Source organism: Aotus nancymaae, unplaced genomic scaffold (genome assembly GCF_030222135.1).
Source record: "Aotus nancymaae isolate 86718 unplaced genomic scaffold, 86718_ANA_hifiasm-v0.15.2.pri h1tg000019l, whole genome shotgun sequence".
Taxonomy (NCBI): domain Eukaryota; kingdom Metazoa; phylum Chordata; class Mammalia; order Primates; family Aotidae; genus Aotus; species Aotus nancymaae.
Window position 1 is genome coordinate 28,873,555 of NW_026988431.1, and position 20,241 is coordinate 28,893,795.

The 20,241-nt window shown below is 38.2% G+C and overlaps 1 protein-coding gene across 3 annotated transcripts in view; it reads right to left on the reverse strand.

Annotated features, from left to right (window-relative positions):
• The window catches only part of TOPBP1 (DNA topoisomerase II binding protein 1), a 62,936-nt gene that overhangs the window by 12,354 nt on the left and 30,341 nt on the right, over positions 1-20,241 (reverse strand). For all 3 annotated transcript variants that reach the window (XM_012451198.3, XM_012451199.3, XM_012451200.3), the window contains exons 15-23: positions 15,266-15,439; positions 15,071-15,180; positions 11,305-11,428; positions 10,574-10,720; positions 10,354-10,456; positions 6,964-7,156; positions 4,738-4,958; positions 3,404-3,570; positions 3,055-3,166 (exon numbers count right to left, since the gene is read on the reverse strand). In XM_012451198.3, coding sequence (XP_012306621.2) covers positions 3,055-3,166; positions 3,404-3,570; positions 4,738-4,958; positions 6,964-7,156; positions 10,354-10,456; positions 10,574-10,720; positions 11,305-11,428; positions 15,071-15,180; positions 15,266-15,439 — 1,351 coding nt within the window. The remainder of the gene's footprint in view (positions 1-3,054; positions 3,167-3,403; positions 3,571-4,737; positions 4,959-6,963; positions 7,157-10,353; positions 10,457-10,573; positions 10,721-11,304; positions 11,429-15,070; positions 15,181-15,265; positions 15,440-20,241) is intronic.

Genomic DNA, 20,241 nt, shown 5'->3' on the forward strand with positions numbered 1-20,241 from the left:
TATATACATATGTATTAATGTTTATTATAAACATTTTAAATACAAAAGTAAATAAAACAGTAAAATGAACCCCCACACAAACACTGGCTAACTATATTCGAAAATTATCAAAATTTTGCAACCATTTTTTTTTTGCTTTACTACTGTATTCTGTTTTTATTTTTTTGAGACAGAGTCTCAGACTGAAGTACACTGGCACAATCTTGGCTTACCACAACCTCTGGCTCAAGTGATTCTCCTGCCTCAGCCTCCTGAGTAGCTGGGATTATAGGCACATACCAGTACAGCCTGGCTAATTCTTCTATATTTAGTAGAGAGAGGGTTTCACCATGTTGGCCAGGGTGGTCTTGAACTCCTGACCTCAAATGATCCACTTGCCCTGGCTTCCCAAACTGCTGGGATTACAGGTATGAGCCACCACGCCCAGCCCTGTTTAACTATTTTAAAGCAAATTCTAGATACATGTTACTAGCCCCTAAATATTTCAGTATACATCTCTAAAATATATGGAAATTTTCTTAACCATAATGCCATGATCAGATCTAATATAATTAACAAAGATTCTTTGCTGTCTCAATACTAAATCTTTGTTCAATTTTTCCTGTTTGTCTGCAATCGGATTGTTATAATTAGGATACAAAAAGAAATAGAACATAAACATGAGTCACACACTGTAGTTAGTTATGTTTCTTAAGTCTCAACTACCAAAGCAGTTTTCAAGCACTGAATATGGGTAACCAGGGAGATGGAAGTAAAATAGGGGCATTTGTAGACTTTAAAACAGGAGGAAATTTTTTGTGACTGGAAACAAAGTCAGCAGACCAACACAGAAGCTTGGGAAGAACACACACACAGATAAGTAAGAGATGAAGCAGCAGGTGGGAAAAAGCAGTAACTGAACTTTTTTCAGATATAAATGTATGAAGCCTGACTTTGAGGAAAAAAGGCTTAAGTAAATATAAGCTTATGTAAAGCATGGCTGTTACATTTTAGAGGTTAACTTTTAGAGGTTAACTTGACTACTGGTTGGGCAGAATTAGTTATATCAAGGACTTTCTAAGATTTTAACAAAACATTCAAACTCATAATTTAAGATGCCTCTAATAATAACAGCAGCAACACTTTTTGAACATTTACTGTAAACCAGAAACTATTAAAGTGCTCCAGATTACCAATTCGATTAATTTTCACAACCATATGAAGGAAGGTTACTATTATTTGCATTTATGCCATGAAAACCAGTACAGAGTAACTTACCCAGGATCACATAGTGACAGAAGAACAAGAAGGTAAAATTTCTTATTAATATAATAAATATCAATTTCCAATTCTATATAACAAACTTATTCTGTGACCCAGACAACATAATAGACTGATTTATATATTTATCAATTGGCTACAGTTGCTTCATTTATAAAATGAGGGGCTGGGCATGATATCTATTATAATGTCTCTTTGCATTCTAATATTAGAAAACCTCTAGAGTTGCAAACTCCCAATTCCAGAATAATCCATACTCATCCGCCTCTGCTCCCTGCCCTCTTCTAGATCAGTTCTCTACTAACTGCTATCACTCTTGCCCAAAGTTTGCAGAGATGGAAAAATCTATAGAAGACAGAAGCCTTGAAGCCTTTCATTTTCATGAGTTCTGGGTAAAACTTAGCAATTCTGACTTATAACCTCATCTAAGTTATCAGGTGACTGGGAAACAATGTGTTTTATATGAGTACAAAGTTTCTAAGAAGAAAGAGTTTTTCCAAGTATACAACTGTATTTGACATAAATTTTTTCTTTTTTTAAAAAAAGCATATCCTAGTTCCCCACATTCTTAAAAAGATAGCACTAAATAACATTGAATCTTTTCCTAATGATTCAGGGCCACTATTAAAAACCATTATTTCAGCCAGGTGTGGTGGCTTACACCTGTAATCCCAGTATTTTGGGAGATGGAGGCGGGCCTGATAAGTGAAGACACGATAAGTAAAACTTCATTTCACGTGTTACTTTTTACTTTTTATTTTTGAGATGGGGCCTCACTATGTTGCCTATGCTTGTCTTGAACTCCTGGGCTCAAGTGATCCTCCTATCTCAGCCTCCCAAAGTCTGGGATTACAGGCAGGAGCCACTGCACCCAGCCTCTTTTTAGTTTTTAAAATGCAGCTACTAGGAAATTTAAAATGACATATGTGGCTCACATTCTATTTCTATCGGACAGTGCTGCTACAGCATACCAGACTGCTCTTTTACTATGCTGCTTCTAGAATGATGTCAGGTGGAAAGCCTGACAACCAGTGGAATAAGAATAAATAAAAATAAGAAAAAAATAATAATGTTACACAAGAAGGAGCTCTTTTCCATTGAATTTCTTTCTTTCTTTTCTTTTTTTTGAGACGGAGTCTTGCTCTGTTGCCCAGGCTGGAGTGCAGTGGCACGATCTCAGCTCACTGCAACCTCTGCCTCCCAGGTTCAAGTGATTCTCCTGCCTCAGTCTCCCAAGTAGCTAGGATTACAGGTGTGTGCCACCACACCCAGCTAATATTTTGTATTTTTAGTAGAGATGGGTTTTACTATGTTGGCCAGCCTAGTCTCGAACTCCTGACTTCAAGTGATCCTGCCAGCCCTGGCCTCCCAAAGTGCTGAGATTACAGGCGTGAACCACCATGCCCGGCCTCCACACTGAATTTCTAACTGGAAAACAACAACAACAACAACAAAACAAGAAAAAGCTCCTCTCTAGATACTATTAACCTTTCCAGTTCATTAAAATGTAGTTTTATTTATATAGTAAGTTTTTAAAGCTTCATTAGTGAACGAATAGTCAAACAGCACAGAAGATACTTAAACCTCAACTGTTAGATTCCATTTAAATTTTAAATCCCATGACCTACTGACTTTAGAGCTCAAAGTTCCAATGCTGACTCAATGTACAGCCTTAGACAAGCTACCCATGGTCTTTTCCTTTACTTCTAGACTTTACAAATAATATTGACAACATTTGACTGCCAAATATGGTTATTATATGGGACATTTTTGATTTAAGTAAAATACTGTTACCTAGTTTTTCAATCAGATGACAATAGTCAATACGTTCTTGAGGATTCAGAGATGATAACTGAAATATGTACTGTTTTTTCAATTCTTCATGAGTCTCCTCTATTGTTATAATCTGGAATTAAAAGTTTTATTTTAGAAAAAAATCAACATTAAAAGTGATCAGATATACAGTTCTTTTATAGTGGCATTTTACTCAGTCTTCTAAGTTATCAAATATACAAATAATAATACAATGCAAAAAAATATACTTTTCAACATTTGATGAAGGCTTGATATCAATATCAATAAATTTCTAATACAGCATAAGAGCAATATCCAAAAGCTATATCACCATCAAGGATCAACAAACCTTTTCTCTAGGGTGTGGAGCCACAGGGGGGTTGGCGAGCGGAAAGGCAATACTGGGGGCTTGAGGCGTAGGGATCAGGTGGCTGTCTTTTATGGGAGTTTCCAGTTCTTCAGTGATCAGGTGTTTGGGGGCTTCCGTCACATGTATGTTTCCAGGATCACAGACAGCTGAGGACAATAAAATGCTGCAGTGTGACAATATCCAAATATGACTAAAAACAAATTCTAGGAAATATTCTCATCTGTCTTAGCCAAGATGAAGTTAAGCACAAACTCTGGAATGTAAAAAGTATGTGGGAAAAAAGTATTCTATCTCCAGAACTTATAAATAAATGCATCCCATCTGCCTGTGGCAATATAATAGTAAGGAAAAAAATAATGCAATTAAACATTGAAGGGAGCAAATGTGTTATCTGTGGGCTTCTCCCAACACTTTCCTTAAATAGCAAGTTTTCATTAAGTGTAACCCAAATTTGTAAAATAAGCACAATTCTACACTTGCAGAAAAGCAGAAGCAGAGATAAATCTATGTATCTAATGTAGGGAGGTATTCATGCGATGTGAAAAGGAAGAAAAAAGATGAGAGAGAAGAAACATTTTGTTTTCAAGGTAAAGCTCAAGGAAGAAAAAAAATAGCAGAATTCAGAAAGAAACTCATACAATCCAAAGAACAAATATAGGTATATGCTAGGCAGAATTCAGAAGACTTAAATGAAAACAAGATAGGCAGGAAAACCAAGCACATTCCACAAATACAAAAAGGCCTAGAAGAACAATGGTAAACGTTATGTCTAGAAAAAAATGCCCAATTCTAAATTTCCAAATTTAAGAATGAATTTTTTTTTTTTTTTTTATTTTGAGACGGAGTCTTGCTCTGTCACCAGGCTATAGTGCAGTGGTGCAATCTTGGCTCACTGCAACCCCCTACTCCCTGGTTCAAGGAATTCTCCCGCCTCAGCCTCCAGAGTAGCTGGGGTTACAGGCCTGCACCACCACACCCAGCTAATTTTTGTATTTTTAGGAGAGATGGGGTTTCATGATGTTGGCCAGGATGGTCTCCAACTCCTGACGTCATGATCTGCCCACTTCAGCCTCCCAAAGCGCTGGGATTACAAGCATAAGCCACTGCACTTGGCCAAAAATGTTTTTCAATTTACTGATGAAGTACCTCGATTTACAAGTTATTTTTCTGACTTAAGTTTAAACCAAAACCAGAAATATCTACTAAGTTTTTTGTTTGCATATTCAGTTCAGAGAACTACAACATGCTCATCTGTTTTTTTTTAAGAGGTCAACATGTACTTAATACAAATACAAAGATTTCTTTCTTGTTACCCTGTTTAGCAATTTCTGAATCATGTAAAGGCTTTTGAAAAGGAGAATCCTCCAAGTTTTGAATGTCAACCTGAAGCTCAGAGTATTGTGTGGGACAACTAGGCCACTGCAAATTGCTGGCGAGCCTTGCTCTCTCCTCCCTTGCTGTAGGGTCATCCCAAATGATCTGTTCATTTTGGGAGGGCTCTGTGTTGACATCAGGTACTGTTTGACGAGACTGCCTGAAGAATAAAAGTGACAGTTTTAAATAAACAGCAATAACAAATCCAAACTCATTAAATCCATAAGTTAGACCATAAAAGTTGTGGCTCACCTTTATATGCCCACCATCTAGTATAAAGTAAGCATTAAAAATATTAAATAAATGAACCTAGGGACATTTTTTTTAAAAAAAGGTTTAAGGTTTCTTCCAGAAAGTTATCTGTTTTAGCTAGAAACACATATTTTAACTAAATGTCTATAGAATTAAAACTTCAAAGGATAAATTCAACACTGTTAAGAAATTCTTTAAAAATACTAAAATAAGCTGGGCTTGGCAGCTCACGCCTGTAATTCCAGCACTTTGGGAGGCTGAGGCAGGTGGATCACCTGAGGTCGGGAGTTCGAGACCAGCCTGACCAACATGGAGAAACCTTGTCTCTACTAAAAATACAAAAAAAAATCTTGTCATGGTGGTGCATGCCTGTAATCCCAGCTACTCAGGAGGCTGAGGCAGGAGAATCACTTCAACCTGGGAGGCGGAGGTTGCAGTGAGCTGAGATCATGCCATTGCACTCCAGCCTGGGCAAAAAGAGAGAAACTCTTCGTCTCAAAAAAAAACAAAAACACCTAAAATAATTGCTACATTTTAAAATGGGATTTTCTTTAATTATACAGGTTAGGGAAACAGGGTGATGTTTCCAACACTATGGTTACTTTACTTAACAGCAGTTGTATTTTTTAATTACTTGAAATTATAAGCACTATGATTATGTGGGAGGCTTACTGTAAAGGCTGCCTTCTCAGAAGGGCCTTTTGGCCATTGGTAACCACTTTGGTCCAGAGTCTATGACAGAACAGCCATATGCTGAATTACAGGGAAGTGCATTTTATGGTGCAATCGTGATGATTCCACTTGACAGTAAACAGAAGTCCTATGATTTTCTTTATATTCATTCATTCATTCTTGGTAAAAATAATTTACCATAAATAAAACTTACACTGTGGAGAAGGAAAAAAAAAAAAACCCACAAAACGATTTACCAAAGCTGACGGTATCCTCAAAGAGTTACTTTGCCTCAAAAATAAAGAGTATAGCTTTTTATGTTCAGAGTATATTTATTTACTCTGACTTGGTACAGGTTGTAGGTTCTCTATAATGATAAAACATGATCTGAAGCACATTAAACAAAAAGCTACTTTACTCAGTACTGAGATAAAGAACTGCCTCATGTAATACACAGTTAGCATAAGATAAATGCATAGTTCAATTAGTCCATTGAAAATATAAGTCCCATAATACTTATCACACAATTATAGAGTTTGTTCTTCTATCAGGAAAAAGATGAAGTAACGCAACTCAACATAAGTCACATCACACTAAAAACTGTAATCGCCTTTTCTAGAAGATAAATTTTACAAGGAGAATACAAAATGCATGCAAAATTCCAATAAAAAATAACTTTAAAATTTTATATACTGCTTTGGAAAAACAGAGTCTGAAAGAAATATATATACATGTACTTATTGTTTAATACAAATACTATCGAATACTAATACTAAAAAGCAGAGAGAACTGCCTACTGAATCCATTTCAAATGAGGCCAATTAGACCTTAAAATAATTTCTTTCTCAATGGAGGTAATAAAAAGCATCAATCATGCCTCACTGTGAAGCAGGTGCTGCTATAAGACAAACCTCCATGTCTGCTGCCACCTTCGAGTAAGAAGTCTAGAACTGCTGGGAGCAAGGAGCAGAAGGACAAGCTAGAAAGGAAAATATAGTCAGCAGAGAGCCAAAGGCAATAGATAATACTGGAATATAACATTTATTGTTTGGGCTAAATAAGGACTAGGTGTATAACCCCTTCACTAGTCTTGATATTTTATATTTCTTTTACTGCATATTGGGGGGAAAAAAGCTAAATTAGGCCAAGCTCATGGAACTGAGTCAGCAGCAGGTACCTAATAAGGGGCTACCTTTCTCTCAAGTCATCTAGTCTTTCTGCTATCAGTGACAGGTACACACCTCAGTGCCTCTAGGACTCTACTTCGTCCACTGCGAGCAGAGCGAGTGCTGTCAGGGGTTGAAGATGCACTGTTACAGCCACTTCTTGAAAGGGAAGTCCTCTGCCCTTGGTGTTTCACTATTGATGTTGCAGACATTATCTCCTGTAACTGCTTCTGAAAGTTCTCTCTCATCTCTAAGGTCTGTGTCAGAACTTGAAACAAACACAAATACATCATTCAAGGTAAGCTTCTCTCTCTTTTTTTCAAACCATATCTTACATTAACTATTTTGTTTAGACTTGGTTGAACACAAACTTATTGATGTGACATTTACTGAATACTAACTACAGACCACAGTAATGTACTAAGACTATGAATACTGTAGAACATAAAAAGCAGCCCTTACCACAAGCACTGTACATGTAATAACTAGGAAGCCCTTCAAAGACTTTTTTACAAAGATCTCAGCTCACTGCAAACTCCGCCTCCTGGGTTCAAGCAATTCTCCCTGCCTCAGCCTCTCAAGTAGCTGGGATCACAGGTGCCCGCCAACATGCCCAGCTAATTTTTGCATTTTTTAGTAGAGATGGGGTTTTGCCGTGTTGGCCAGCCTGGTCTTGAACTCCTGACCTCAGGTGATATGCCCGCCTGGATTACAGTGCTAGTATTACAGGTGTGAGCCACTGTGCCCAGCCCCCTTCAAAGACATTTCATCAAGACCTGTAATGTTTACCCTTCTGTAAAGCTCCCTGCCTGCTTCTGACTCTCATGGTAGGTACTGCACTCTGAGATGCATTACAGTCATTTGTGTAGGTGACTGATTTTTCCCAAAGATTCTTTTTATTTTTTAAAGACAGGGTCTTGCTCTGTGGCCCAGGCTCATTATAACCTCCTGGGCTCAAGTGATCCTCCAACCTCAGCCTCCTGAGTGCTGGCACTACAGGTGCACACCACCATGCCTGGCTAATTTTTAAATTTTTTGTAGAGACAAGGTCTCACTTATACTGCCCAGGCTGGTCTGGAACTCCTAGCATCAAGTGATCCTCTTGCCTTGGCCTCCCAAAGCTCTGGGATTATAGTGTGGCCCATCATGCCCAGACTCCCTAACGGGTCTTGAAAACACAGACCACAACATACAGCCAGCCCTCCACATCCACTGGTTCTGCATGCATGGATTCAACCAAGTATGGATCAGAAATATTTTAAAGACATAAAAATGAAAAATAACAATACCACAAAAAAGTACCTGTAAAAAAATAAAACAACTATTTACAAAACATTTACAGTATATTAGGTATTATAAGTAATCTAGAGATGATTTAAAATATACAGGAGGATGTGCATTGGTTAAATTCAAATCCTATGCATTTTATATAAGAGACTTAAGCATCTGTGGATTCTGGTACCTGAGGTAAGTCCTTGGAACCAATACCCCATGGATAACCAAGGGACAAGACAACTGGATTTACCTTCAGTTTCTTTAAAGCCTAAACTCTGGAGTAGGTATTAAATACTTTTGGAATGAACAGAGTGAGATTAACCAAATAGGTAAGTCATAGGGAAAGCTTTGGTAGGTTAGAATAAGTAAGGAAAATAGAACATATTAATCTGTTAAAAAGACATCCATATATAAGGAGCAAGGAAGTAGAAATAACCTAAATGCCTATTAAGTATGGATGCCTCAACAAAGTGGGGCCATTCATCATAAATACAATATAGTTGCCCAAAAAGAAAAAGAAAGGAGGAAAGGGAAAGGAAGAGAAAATGGGGAAAAGGAAGAAAGGAAGGAAAGGGAGGGAAAGAAAAAAGAAAAGAAGACTAAAGATGGTCCTAGTTATCCACTGATATAAAACACTCCCCAAGGTAACATAAAGATCAGTGTATGAAACAGCATGTATAGTAGTCCACCATTTATGTTTTTTTTTAAATGGGAGAAAAAAACATATTTATGGCTGTATATGCATGAAACAGCTCTAGAAGGATACATAAGAAACTAATAATATTGGGGGCCTGGGAACAATGGTGGAAGAAACTCTTCATATGTCTTTTAGTATCTTTAAAACTATATGAATATGCGCCAGGCGTGGTGGCTCACGCCTATAATCCCAGCACTTCGGGAGGCCGAGGCGGGTGGATCACGAGGCAAGAGATCGAGACCATCCTGGTCAACAAGGTGAAATCCTGTCTCTACTAAAAATACAAAAATTAGCTGGGCATGGTGGCGCGCGCCTGTAGTCCCAGCTACTCGGGAGGCTCAGGCAGGAGAATTGCTTGAACCCAGGAGGCAGAGGTTGCGGTGAGCCGAGATCACGCCATTGCACTCCAGCCTGGGTAACAAGAGCAAAACTCCATCTCAAAAATAAAAAAAAATAAAAATATATAAAAAAAAAAACTATATGAATATGCTAAAATATATTGTACGTATAAGAACACTTTTTGAAAATCACTCAAAAGAACTGAACCAAAGACCAGATTTTTAAAAAATCACCAACTTCACCTGCCTTCAATGGAATAGGGCTGTCTCACACTAATTCCATAAAAATCTAGTTTCAGGCCAGGCACAGTGGCTCACACCTGTAATCCTAGCACTTTGGGAGGCCAAGGCAGGCGGATCACCTGAGATCAGGAGTTCCAAGACCAGCCTGATCAACATGGTAAAACTCCGTCTCTACTAAAAATACAAAATTAGCCAGGTGTGGTGGTACAGGCCTGAAATCCCAGCTACTCGGGAGGCTGAGGCAGGAGAGTTGCTTGAACCCAGGAGGCAGAGGTTGCAGTGAGCCAAGATCATACCATTGCACTCCAGCCAGGACAAGAAGAGCTTAGATCACACCACTGCACTCCAGCCTGGGCAACAAGAGTGAAAGTCTGGTCTCAAAAAAAAAAAAATCTAGTTTCATAAATTTTGTAAGCTTTACACTTAAACTACACAAAACTTTGCAAATTATCACTTAATGATCAGCATGGGACCACATATCAATCCTCTAATATATGCTTTGCTTATATTTAGCAATATAGAAAATAATTTTTTTTATCTGATATAAAGGAAGCATTCTGTATGAAACAAAGACATACATTTGTAAACAAATTTAGTAATTTAAAAGTATTTTAGAGCTGGGTACAGTGGCTCATGAGGCAAGAGGATCCTTTAAGCCCAGGAGTTTCCGACCAGTGTGGGCAAGATGACGAGACCTCATCTCTACAAAAAATTAAAACATCTGCCAGACATGGTGGCATGCGCCTGTGGTCCCAACTATTTGTGAGGCGCAGGTAGGAGGATCACCTGAGCCCAGGAGGTTGAGGATTCAGTGAGCCATGACTGTGCCACTGCAATACAGCCTGGGCAACAAAGTGAGACCCTGTCTCAAAAAAAAATTGTTTCAATTTAAAAATAAATAAAATATTTTACCTCCTTTAGAGTCATTCCTTCCATTTTCATTTGATGGTGCTGATTCTTTATTATTGGTGGCCATATTGTCTACATCATTTTCTTCTAAAATCAAATGATCTGGCTATTGAAAAAGAAAAATTATAATTTCTCAAACCAAGTTACTGTATAAGGGTTCATAGTAATATACAATTATACCTGTAGCTTAAGAGGGGGTAAATGTATCATCCATATCGCCTACCTCATCATCCTTTGTTGCAGACACAGCTGAGAGTAGTCGACTATTACAGAGTCGGCCATCTGGCACTGCACTGATATCCAAGCTCATTTTGGGATTATAAGTATGTGGATAAAGAGATTCAGGAAGATGTTTATTCTCTTGGGCACACTGCAATACAGTGGTGTGCTTTAAGAAAGGACTGACAAAATCTTAATGAATAGAGGATGTTAAGTAAGATAAGGACAAGCAATACGTTATAATGTAAGATGGCAAAAAATTCACAAAGTTAGTTTTAAAAAGTAGTTACACTGAAAAATTTGCATCATACAAATGACAAATTGTCCTCACTTTTCCAATGTCATATCCACTGAAGTATAAAATCTGAAACCATTCCCGTGCTTTTGCAAAGGTATCAATTACCCTCCAGAGGATACCCAGAAAAAAAGAAACACAGACCTAAACTCTATTGATAATTTAAATTCTCCTCAAATAATTATAAACTTTCCATTCACATCACATTTTTAATTAGTAAAAGGAAATGGAGAATTAGTCTCCATTAGAGATTGGTTAAGTATTTAAAGACTAGAGATCTTAAGGTTTTGATGCCAAAGAACTGAAATGTGTACAGTTAACCAAGATTATTAAACTGACTTTTAGTTCCACTGAGAGAGAAAAACTCTTGAGTTAGTGCTCTGAAATAATGTTTGTATACATATTCAATTAACAGAGAGGGGACAAAAAGCATTGCTTACATCTAAAAGCCAGTGCTCTGAAACAATGTGTACTCCTCTTTCTTTTACAGATTTATACTCCCGATTTGTGTCATTTGGCCGCCCTTGATAGATGAAATGAGTCACTGTTTCATCAAAACTCCACCTGAAATAAACAGTACAAGAAAATGAATAACAGAAACATCCACATTAGTTTAAGATGATCCTTATTTACTATGAACAGAACAGAATATTCTGACCTTCTCAAAACTTTCAAACTAGAGTAAACAAGACCATTAAAATGACAGGCTCAAGCCAAGTGACACATCCCTATAGTCCCAGCTACTCAAGAGGCTGAGGCAGGAGGATCACCTGAGGCCAGGAATTTGAGGCTGTAGTGCACATCTGTGAACAGACACTGTATTCCAGTCCAGGCAACACAGCAAGACTCCGCCTCAAGAAAAAAAAAAGTTAAAAAATAATGACAGGCTCTATCTTTTTGGACAAATTTTATGCATATCTCTGTAGGTACAGAGAGAGGTTTGGAAGAATATTCTTTAAAATATTACTTTCTTCTTTATGCTTTTCTGAATTGTTCCAATTTTCTTTTATGAGTATCACTTTTACAGTAATTGTAAAGATATTTCAAATTGATAAATCACAAAGCATCCAATTTGCCCTCCAGTTGTTGGCAGTCACTATTCGTTGTATGCCCCAAAAGACTATATATATATTTTATACATCATTATCTCATCCATTCCTCACAACAATCCTAACAGTGGTATTATTACATTTACCTTACAGATAAAAAAACTAAAGGATATGGTTCAGTACTGTGTTCAAAGATAGTCAATGAGTAAATGATAGAGATAAGTTGGATTTCAAAAGCCATGCTCATGCTATGATCTCCCAATATTCTCTCTCTCTTTTTTTCTCTTTTTTTTTTGAGACAGAGTCTCACTCTGTCACCCAGGCTGGAGGGCAGTGGCATAATCTCGGCTCAATGCAACCTCCACTTTCTGGGGTCAAGCAATTCTCCTGTCTCAGCCTCCCGAGTAGCTGGGATCACAGGTGTGTGCCACCACACCTCGCTAATTTTTTTTTTTTGTTTTTGAGATGGAGTCTCACTCTCACCAGCCTGGAGTGCAGTGGCACAATCTTGGATCACTGCAACCTCCGCCTCCCAGGTTCAAGCAGTTCTGCCTCCCGAGTAGCTGGGACTACAGGAGAGCATCACCATGCCCAGCTTATTTTTGTATTTTTAGTAGACAGGGTTTCACCATGTTGGCCAGGCTGGTCTTGAACTCCTGACTTCAAGTGATCCACCCGCCTTGGCCTCCCAAAGTGCTGGCATTACAGGCGTGAGCCACCATGCCTGGCCCCTATTCAATATTCTTTTGACCTGAGAAAGATCAAGTAAAAATCAAGGGGTAAGTGAAAAATATATTTCTAAATACAATCACCAAAATAAACAGAATTTTATCCTTATGGATACGTAATGTTTTCCATTTTCTAAGTAAGGAGTATCTCTAAACTTTTTAAATAGACAAATTAATTAAGAAGTACTATTGCCTCCTAAATAATATGTAAAAATCTCTATTTCCTACTGACTATGTATCCTCGAACACAATATTAAAAATACACCATGCCTGTTTGTTAGTCCTCCAAATAACTGTCTCCCTTCCTGCTGTAGTAGTATATTATCAAGATAATTCAGAAGAACGGAAGAGTATTTTTGCCTGAATCAATCTGATTTACTATTCAACTCCACTATGACAATATGGAAACCATGAGTTTCAGTCTTCAGAGGCCATTCAGAAACGACTGTCAGTATTTGTAGATCGTTTACATCAGGGTCTGGCAATTTTTTTTAAAAAGGCAGATGGTAAATATTTTAGGCTTTGCAGGCCAAACAATCTCTGTCGCAATTGTTCGACTCTTGCCTTGTATGTGAAAGCAGCCATAGGCAATTTGTAAGTGAAACAGCATTGCTGTATTCCAATAAAATTTTACTTACAAAAACAGATGAACCAGCCCATCCACCCTTGGTCTAGATCAGTAGTTTCAGCAAAAGTGTTACTTCAGGAGTTATTCTGGACATTCATGAGGGTGGTTTTGGTTATTACAATGTGTGTCTGTATGTTGGAGGGTGCTATTAGCATGTAGTGGGTAAGGTATAGGATGCTGGAAATTCCGGGGAACAGTCATACATATAATTATCTCATATCTTGCATGATATTCTAATGTCTTGACAAATTCACATACATAAAAAAAGTTGTTTATAATTAGATGAGTCTAGAACCTGTTCAACATATAAACACAAGTTATTTTTTGCAGTTTTAATACACACTAATATACCAAAAATGCAACTACTGTATAAACTGATGGAAGACCACTGCTACTCATGGTATCTGAGCCCCCAGATCGGTCTCAGCCTTGGGACTGTTGGATTTGTGCTGACTTTACATAGGCACACAAACATATTAATACTCCATTGTTTTCTAGTGTAGTCAGGCTCAAGCATTACATACTGAAAATATATCTTTTCTATGTTATGCACCTTCTATTTCTCCTATGTATCACAGAGTGCTGTACTGCCTGCTACTTTTTTAAATTATAAAAGTAGGTAGGTTACATTTATAAATTTCATTTTAGTAGAGGGAATGTTACACAAATATTTATAATAAAATGAAGATGCTGCATCTGATGTGTTGCGAAGATCTGGCCTACATGTTTAACCTTCTGAAGGCAGAAGACAGTATCAAATGATCTCTTTGGGACAGTCTGCTCCTAGATCATGGAAGGGGACATTTGGAACAACTTCATTTGAGAACTGCTTACCTATGAATACATAAATATTCATAACCTCTGCATATTAGAAGGCTCTTCCCTTTTGTCAATTACCAATCCATTTCAGGAAAAGACTGAATATAAACTTCAATGCAAAGCAATAAATTCTGTTTAGGAATTTCAGTAATAAATTCTATTTTTTATACTGAGAAGACTGGCATTTTAAATTGTATAAAAACGTAAACCCTATATGTTCCTTTGTAAGTCTTATGTCTACATCAAAACAGAATATCCAAGAAAACATTCAATTTTGCCGAAAAAAAATACACACACACACACATACACACACACCCCTTGTAGGGCTACTGTGAGAATGAAACGAGATAATGCTCAGCAACTGGCAATAGGTAACACAAAAGTAATTATAGGCAAGAGACTCTCAATTCCAGATACTGATGCCATTTGTGCTAGAAACTGTATTCTGCTTAGGTTGTCAGATTGAGTGAAGAAAAATCTGATTATCTAAGTCTCCAAAGTCTTAAAAAAAAATGATTTTAATTAAAACATGCTCAAAAAAGACTATCTTAATAAAGGAGGGTTGCCAGAGTACTTAGTACTACTCACAGAGGGCTCTAATCTGAAAAATCACTAAGGTAAAAACAATCTCAGATCCAGATGTATTACTATTAATAGACTATAAACTCCCTGAACACAGGGATTCTTTTAGACTACACTGATCACTCATGGATCCCAAGTTTCTAGAATAGTTAGTGGCACAAAATAGGTTCTCCAATATTTGTTGTGCATACCCTAAAAAATACACATATAAGAATGACTTGATATGTGAGAGGCTATTTTCAAAGGATGTGGTAAATTAAAAAATCAACTGGAGAGATTTTATAGATAAAGACACATGAAATAACAAAATAAATGTTTCCCTGTAGATGCTCACAATAGCTTTAGGTTTCCTTATAAATTTTAATCACATCACCATGAAACAGAAAGATGTGCCAAGTACCTGTAATCAGCTCCTAGAGAGGCTGCAATCCCATTTAGTTCACTCTGCTTCTTACTGAGTTTTTTACTAACACATACCACTACTTTGTGAAGTGGCTTTGGGGCTTCTTCCTGTTCATGGAAAATAAAGGAAACAGATCAGCCATTATTTGAAATGTTATCTAAAACTTCCTTTTAATAAGAGAACTAATCCTACCTTCTCTGACTGGGCATCTTTCAGTTGGGGGCTGGCAGAAAGAGCGACAGCATCTCGAGAGCTATTTGCCAAAGCAATTTTCAAGTTTCTGACAATGACTTCTGAGAGCGGTGTACTCAGTTTCCTTTTCTGTTGGCTAGGATGTCCTGGAGTTTCCAAGGCTGCAAGTGCATCCTATACATACGAAGGAGAGGGAGAAAGAGAAAAGAAGAGAGAGAGAGAAGCAAGATGGGTTAATAGGACAGGAAAAAAGAAAATGAGGAGGGAGGGATAAAGGGAGAGAAGGGGAGGATCCTCGTTATTTATTATTTTATTATTATTTTTTGAGACGGAAAAATCTCGGCTCACTACACCCTCTGACTCCCAGGTTCAAGCAATTCTCCTGCCTCAGCCTCCTGAGTAGCTGGATTACAGGCATGCACCACTATGCCCAGCTAATTTTTGTATTTTTAGTAGACACGGGGTTTCACCACATTGGCCAGGCTGGTCTTGATTTCCCGACCTCATGATCCACCTGCCTCGGCCTCCCAAAGTGCTGGGATTGCAGGCGTGCATGAGTCACCGCGCCTAGCCAAAGGGAGAATCCTTAAAATTAATGGATTGCAGTTTAACCTCTTCTAGTTTTCCTCCAAACAACAATAAAAAGAATAAACTATAATCAAATCTACATGCTGTGAAGAACAAAAATTCCATACTGTCCAGCAAATTGGTACAAAGAGACTAACAAGCTTACATTTTCGACAGGGCTTGCCTCTTACCTGAATCTTAGAGTTGAATTTGCAAAACAAAGAACAAAACCCAGAAGGAAACAAACAAGCAAGGATGGATATAATCAAGAAATGAATTATAAGAAAGTTTAGAAAGTCAGAATGAGCTGAGAATTATGAAAAAAATCTTCAAAAGTACAAAATATATTCCTGTTCTAAAGCCACCCAGATCCCTCCTGAAAGGCAGTAACTGTTGTCCAAATGGCTTGCTCATTCTCTGTTGCATGTGCATAGTATTCCATGCATCAAAATGTATTTAACCTGTGTAAACTGATAAGTTTCAGGTTAACAATCTTTTGCTAGTATAATGATGCAATGAATAACCTTGTACACACACCATTTTGCACATCCAAGAGTAAAGGAAACCTTCTAAGCAAAATTTATCTACCAGCCCAGTGCAGTGGCTCCTGTCAGTAATCTCAGCTACTCCAGAGATGTTGAAGCATGAAGATGGGTCAAGGCCAGGAGTTTGAGACCAGTCTGGGAAACAAAACACTATGAGACACCATTTCTTAAAAAAAAAAAAAACTAAAAACTAAAAAAACCCAAAACCAACGTCTATCTACCAATGCTGACATTTTCATAAACAAAGTATGAGAGTGTATGTTTCCTAAACATGCTTGATATCGCAGTAATCAGATTTTTCTTTTTTGACAATCTGATAAGACTAAAAATTGTATCTGTATGCTTTAATTTTCTACTCTTTTATACCGAATGAGGTTAAATATCTTTATATATGTTTACTTATATCTAATTTTTTTGTGACAACTATCTGTTCCTATCCTTTGCCCATTTTTCCACTGGGTTGTTAGCTTTTTTTATATATTCACTTGTATGAATATGTTTTTATATTCATTTGTACGAATTTACATGTGCATGTATCAACTGTGATACAATATCCACCTATTTTTAATTTTCCACTTATCATTTGTCAAATTTTTGCCATGGAGCTTTTTTTTGTTGTTGTTAAAGAAATGGAGTCCTGCTTTGTCACCCAGGCTAGAGTGCAGTGGCATGATCATAGGTCACTTCTAACTCCTGGGTTCAAGGGATCCTCTCACCTCAGCCTCCCAGGTAGCTGAGACTCCAGATGCACAACCCTGTGCTCAGCTAATTTTAAGTTTTTTCATAGAGACAGGGTCTTGCTGTCTTTCCCAGGCTGGTCTCAAACTCCTGGGCTCAAGCAATCCTCTTACCTTGGTCTCCCAAAGTGCTGGGATTACAGGTGTGAGCCACTGTGCCTGACTGGAGATTTTCTTTGTTTTGTTTTGTTTTTTGAGACAGGGTCTTGCTCTGTTGCCCAGGCTGGAGTACAGTGGCTTGGTCTTGGCTCAATACAACCTCTGCCTCCAAGGCTCAAGAGATCCTTCCACGTCAGCTGGGACTACAGGTGTGTGCCACCACACCCAGTTAGAGAATTTTTAATGCTGTCAAATTTATATGAATCTTCTATTTCTTTTGGAGTGTACATTATAGTTAGACCTTCCCCACACTAAGATTGTTTTAAAAACAAACTCATGACATGTTTTGGAATTTTTATGGCTTCATTTCTTATATTTAAAGATCTGATCATCTAGGCTGGGTTTGGTGGTTCATGCTTATACTCCCAACACTTTGGGATGCCAAGGCAGGAGAATTGCTTGAGCCCAGGAGTTCTAGACCAGCCTGAGCAACATGGTGAGACTCTACCTCTCCAAAAAAATACAATTAGCTGGGCACCGTGCCATGTACCTGTAGTCTGAGTTACTCAGGAGGCTGAGGTGGGAGGGCTGCTTGAGCTTAGGAGGTCGAAGCTACAGTGAGCCATGATGATGCCACTGAACTCCAGCCTAAGTGATAAAGTGAGATCCCATCTCAAAAAAAAAACCTAAAAAGTTGATCTCAAAAGTTTTCTGATGTAAAGTGTGAACTTTAATTACAACGTATCCTCAGATGTCTACCTAGCTTTCTGATTTAATGCTACTTTTATTACATAATAATTTCCTCTATTTATGGAGTATAATCTTGTACACTGAATTGATTATTCACGTGACAACACACTGCTTTAATTTTTGCAACTTGATATAGGAGGTTTTAATAAATGGTAGGGCTACTGCCTACCTGCAATTATTCTTTTCAGACTTTTAAAATACTGTTTCTGCTTGCATTTTTTTTTTCTAGGCTCTACACTACCTTTTGATATAGTTTGGATTTGTGTCCCTACCCAAATCTCATGTTGAACTGTAATCCCCAATGATGGAGGAGGAGCCTGGTGGCAGGTGATTGGATTATGGGGTAGATTTCCCCCTTGCTGTTCTTGTGATAATGAGTTCTCACAATATGTGGTTTGTTTTGAGATGGAGTCCCATTCTGTCACCCAGGCTGGAGTGCAGTGGCGTGATCTTGGTTCATGCAACCTCTGCCTCCTAGGTTCAAGCAATTCTCCTGCTGCAGCCTCTTGAGTAGATGTGTTTACAGGCATGAGCCATCATGTCTGACTCATTTTTATACTTTTGTAGAAGACGGAGTTTCACCATGTTGGCCAGGCTGGTCTTGAACTCCTGATCCTAACCTCAGGTAATCCACCGGCCTCGGCCTCAAAAACTGCTGGGATTATAGGCATGAGCCACCGCACCTGGCCAATATCTGGTTGTTTAAAAGTGTGTGGCATCTCCCCTTGATATTTTTTCCTCCTTCTCCATCCATGTAAGACTTGCCCACTTTCCCTTCACTTTCCACTATAATTGTAAGTTTCCTGAGGCCTCCAGCAGTGCTTCCTGTATAGCCCGTGGAACGAGACAATTAAACCTGTTTTCTTTATAGAGTTGGGCATGGGAGCTCACACCTGTAATCCTAGCTCTTTGGGAGGCTAAGGAGGGTGGATCACTTGAGGTCAGAAGTTTCAGACCAGCCTGACCAACACAGTGAAACCCCATTTCTACTAAAAATATAAAAATTAGCCAAGCGTGGTCGTGGGTGCCTGTAATCCCAGCTACTCAGGAGGCTGAGGCAGGAGAATTACTTGAACCCAGGAGGCAGAGGTTGCAGTCAGCCAAGATCACGCAACTGCACTCCAGCCTGGGTGACAGAGCAAGACTCTGTCTCAAAATAAAAAATAAATTACTCAGTCTCAGGTAGGTCTTTATGGCAATGTACAAACAGAGTAATATAGCTTTATAGCTTATGACAGTTAAATCTATTTTGTAAGAACATGGTTAAGTCTTTCTATATGCTAAAATTTTATTTTTTGTTTTTATTTATTATTTTTCTTCAATTTACTCATCTGATATGCTAAAATTTAATTCTTAAAATTTCTTCAAAGCATTTCAGAGGATTCCTTATACAAAAATCAGAAGCTCCCATACCACATCTATCTGCCTTCAGCACACGTGCCACTATTACTTTCCTCTACTTAAGAAATAGATCCCAATGCCTCTCACAAACTCAGCCTCGAGCAAGTCTTCCTTCTCTCCTCTGCATCATCAACTGGCTCTCTACTGGACCAGTTACACTGGTATATCGTTATTTCTTCTTCTTTTTTTGAGACAGGGTCTCAGTTTGTCACCAAGGCTGCAGTGCAGTGGCATGATCATGGCCTACTGCATCCTCTATCTCCTAGGCTCAAGCAATCCTCCTGCCTCCGCCTCCCAACTAGTTGGGACTACAGGTGTGTACCACCATGCCCAGCTAATTTTTGTATATTTTGGAGAGACGGGGTCTTGCCACGTTGCCTAGGTTTGTCTTGAACTCTTGGACTCAAGTGATCCTCCCGTCTTGGGCTCTCAAAGTTTTGGGATTATAGGTGTGAGCCACTGTGCCTAGCTATTTCTGCTATCTTAAAAAGAAAACAACTTTCTTTTGACCCTACTTTGCCCCATAACTACAACTCCATTTCTTGGCTCCCCTTCATGGCAAGACTTCTTCAAAACTGTTGTTTATACTCAATGTCTCCCATTCTTCTCATTTCTTCATGAACCCATACTAGCTTCCACCTGCATCATGCCACCAAAACCCTTATTGTTATGATGACACCATTGACCTCCATAATGCTAAATCCACCGGCCAATTTTCTGTTCTCACTTTTCTTGATCTTTCAGCAGTACTGGACACAGTTAACCCCTCCTCCTTCTTTGAAATACTTGGCTTCTAAAACAATCTCTAGGCTTTCCTCCTTTCTTATATCTCCTTCTCAGTCTCTTTTGCTGGTTTCTCCTCTAAAGGTGAGCACCT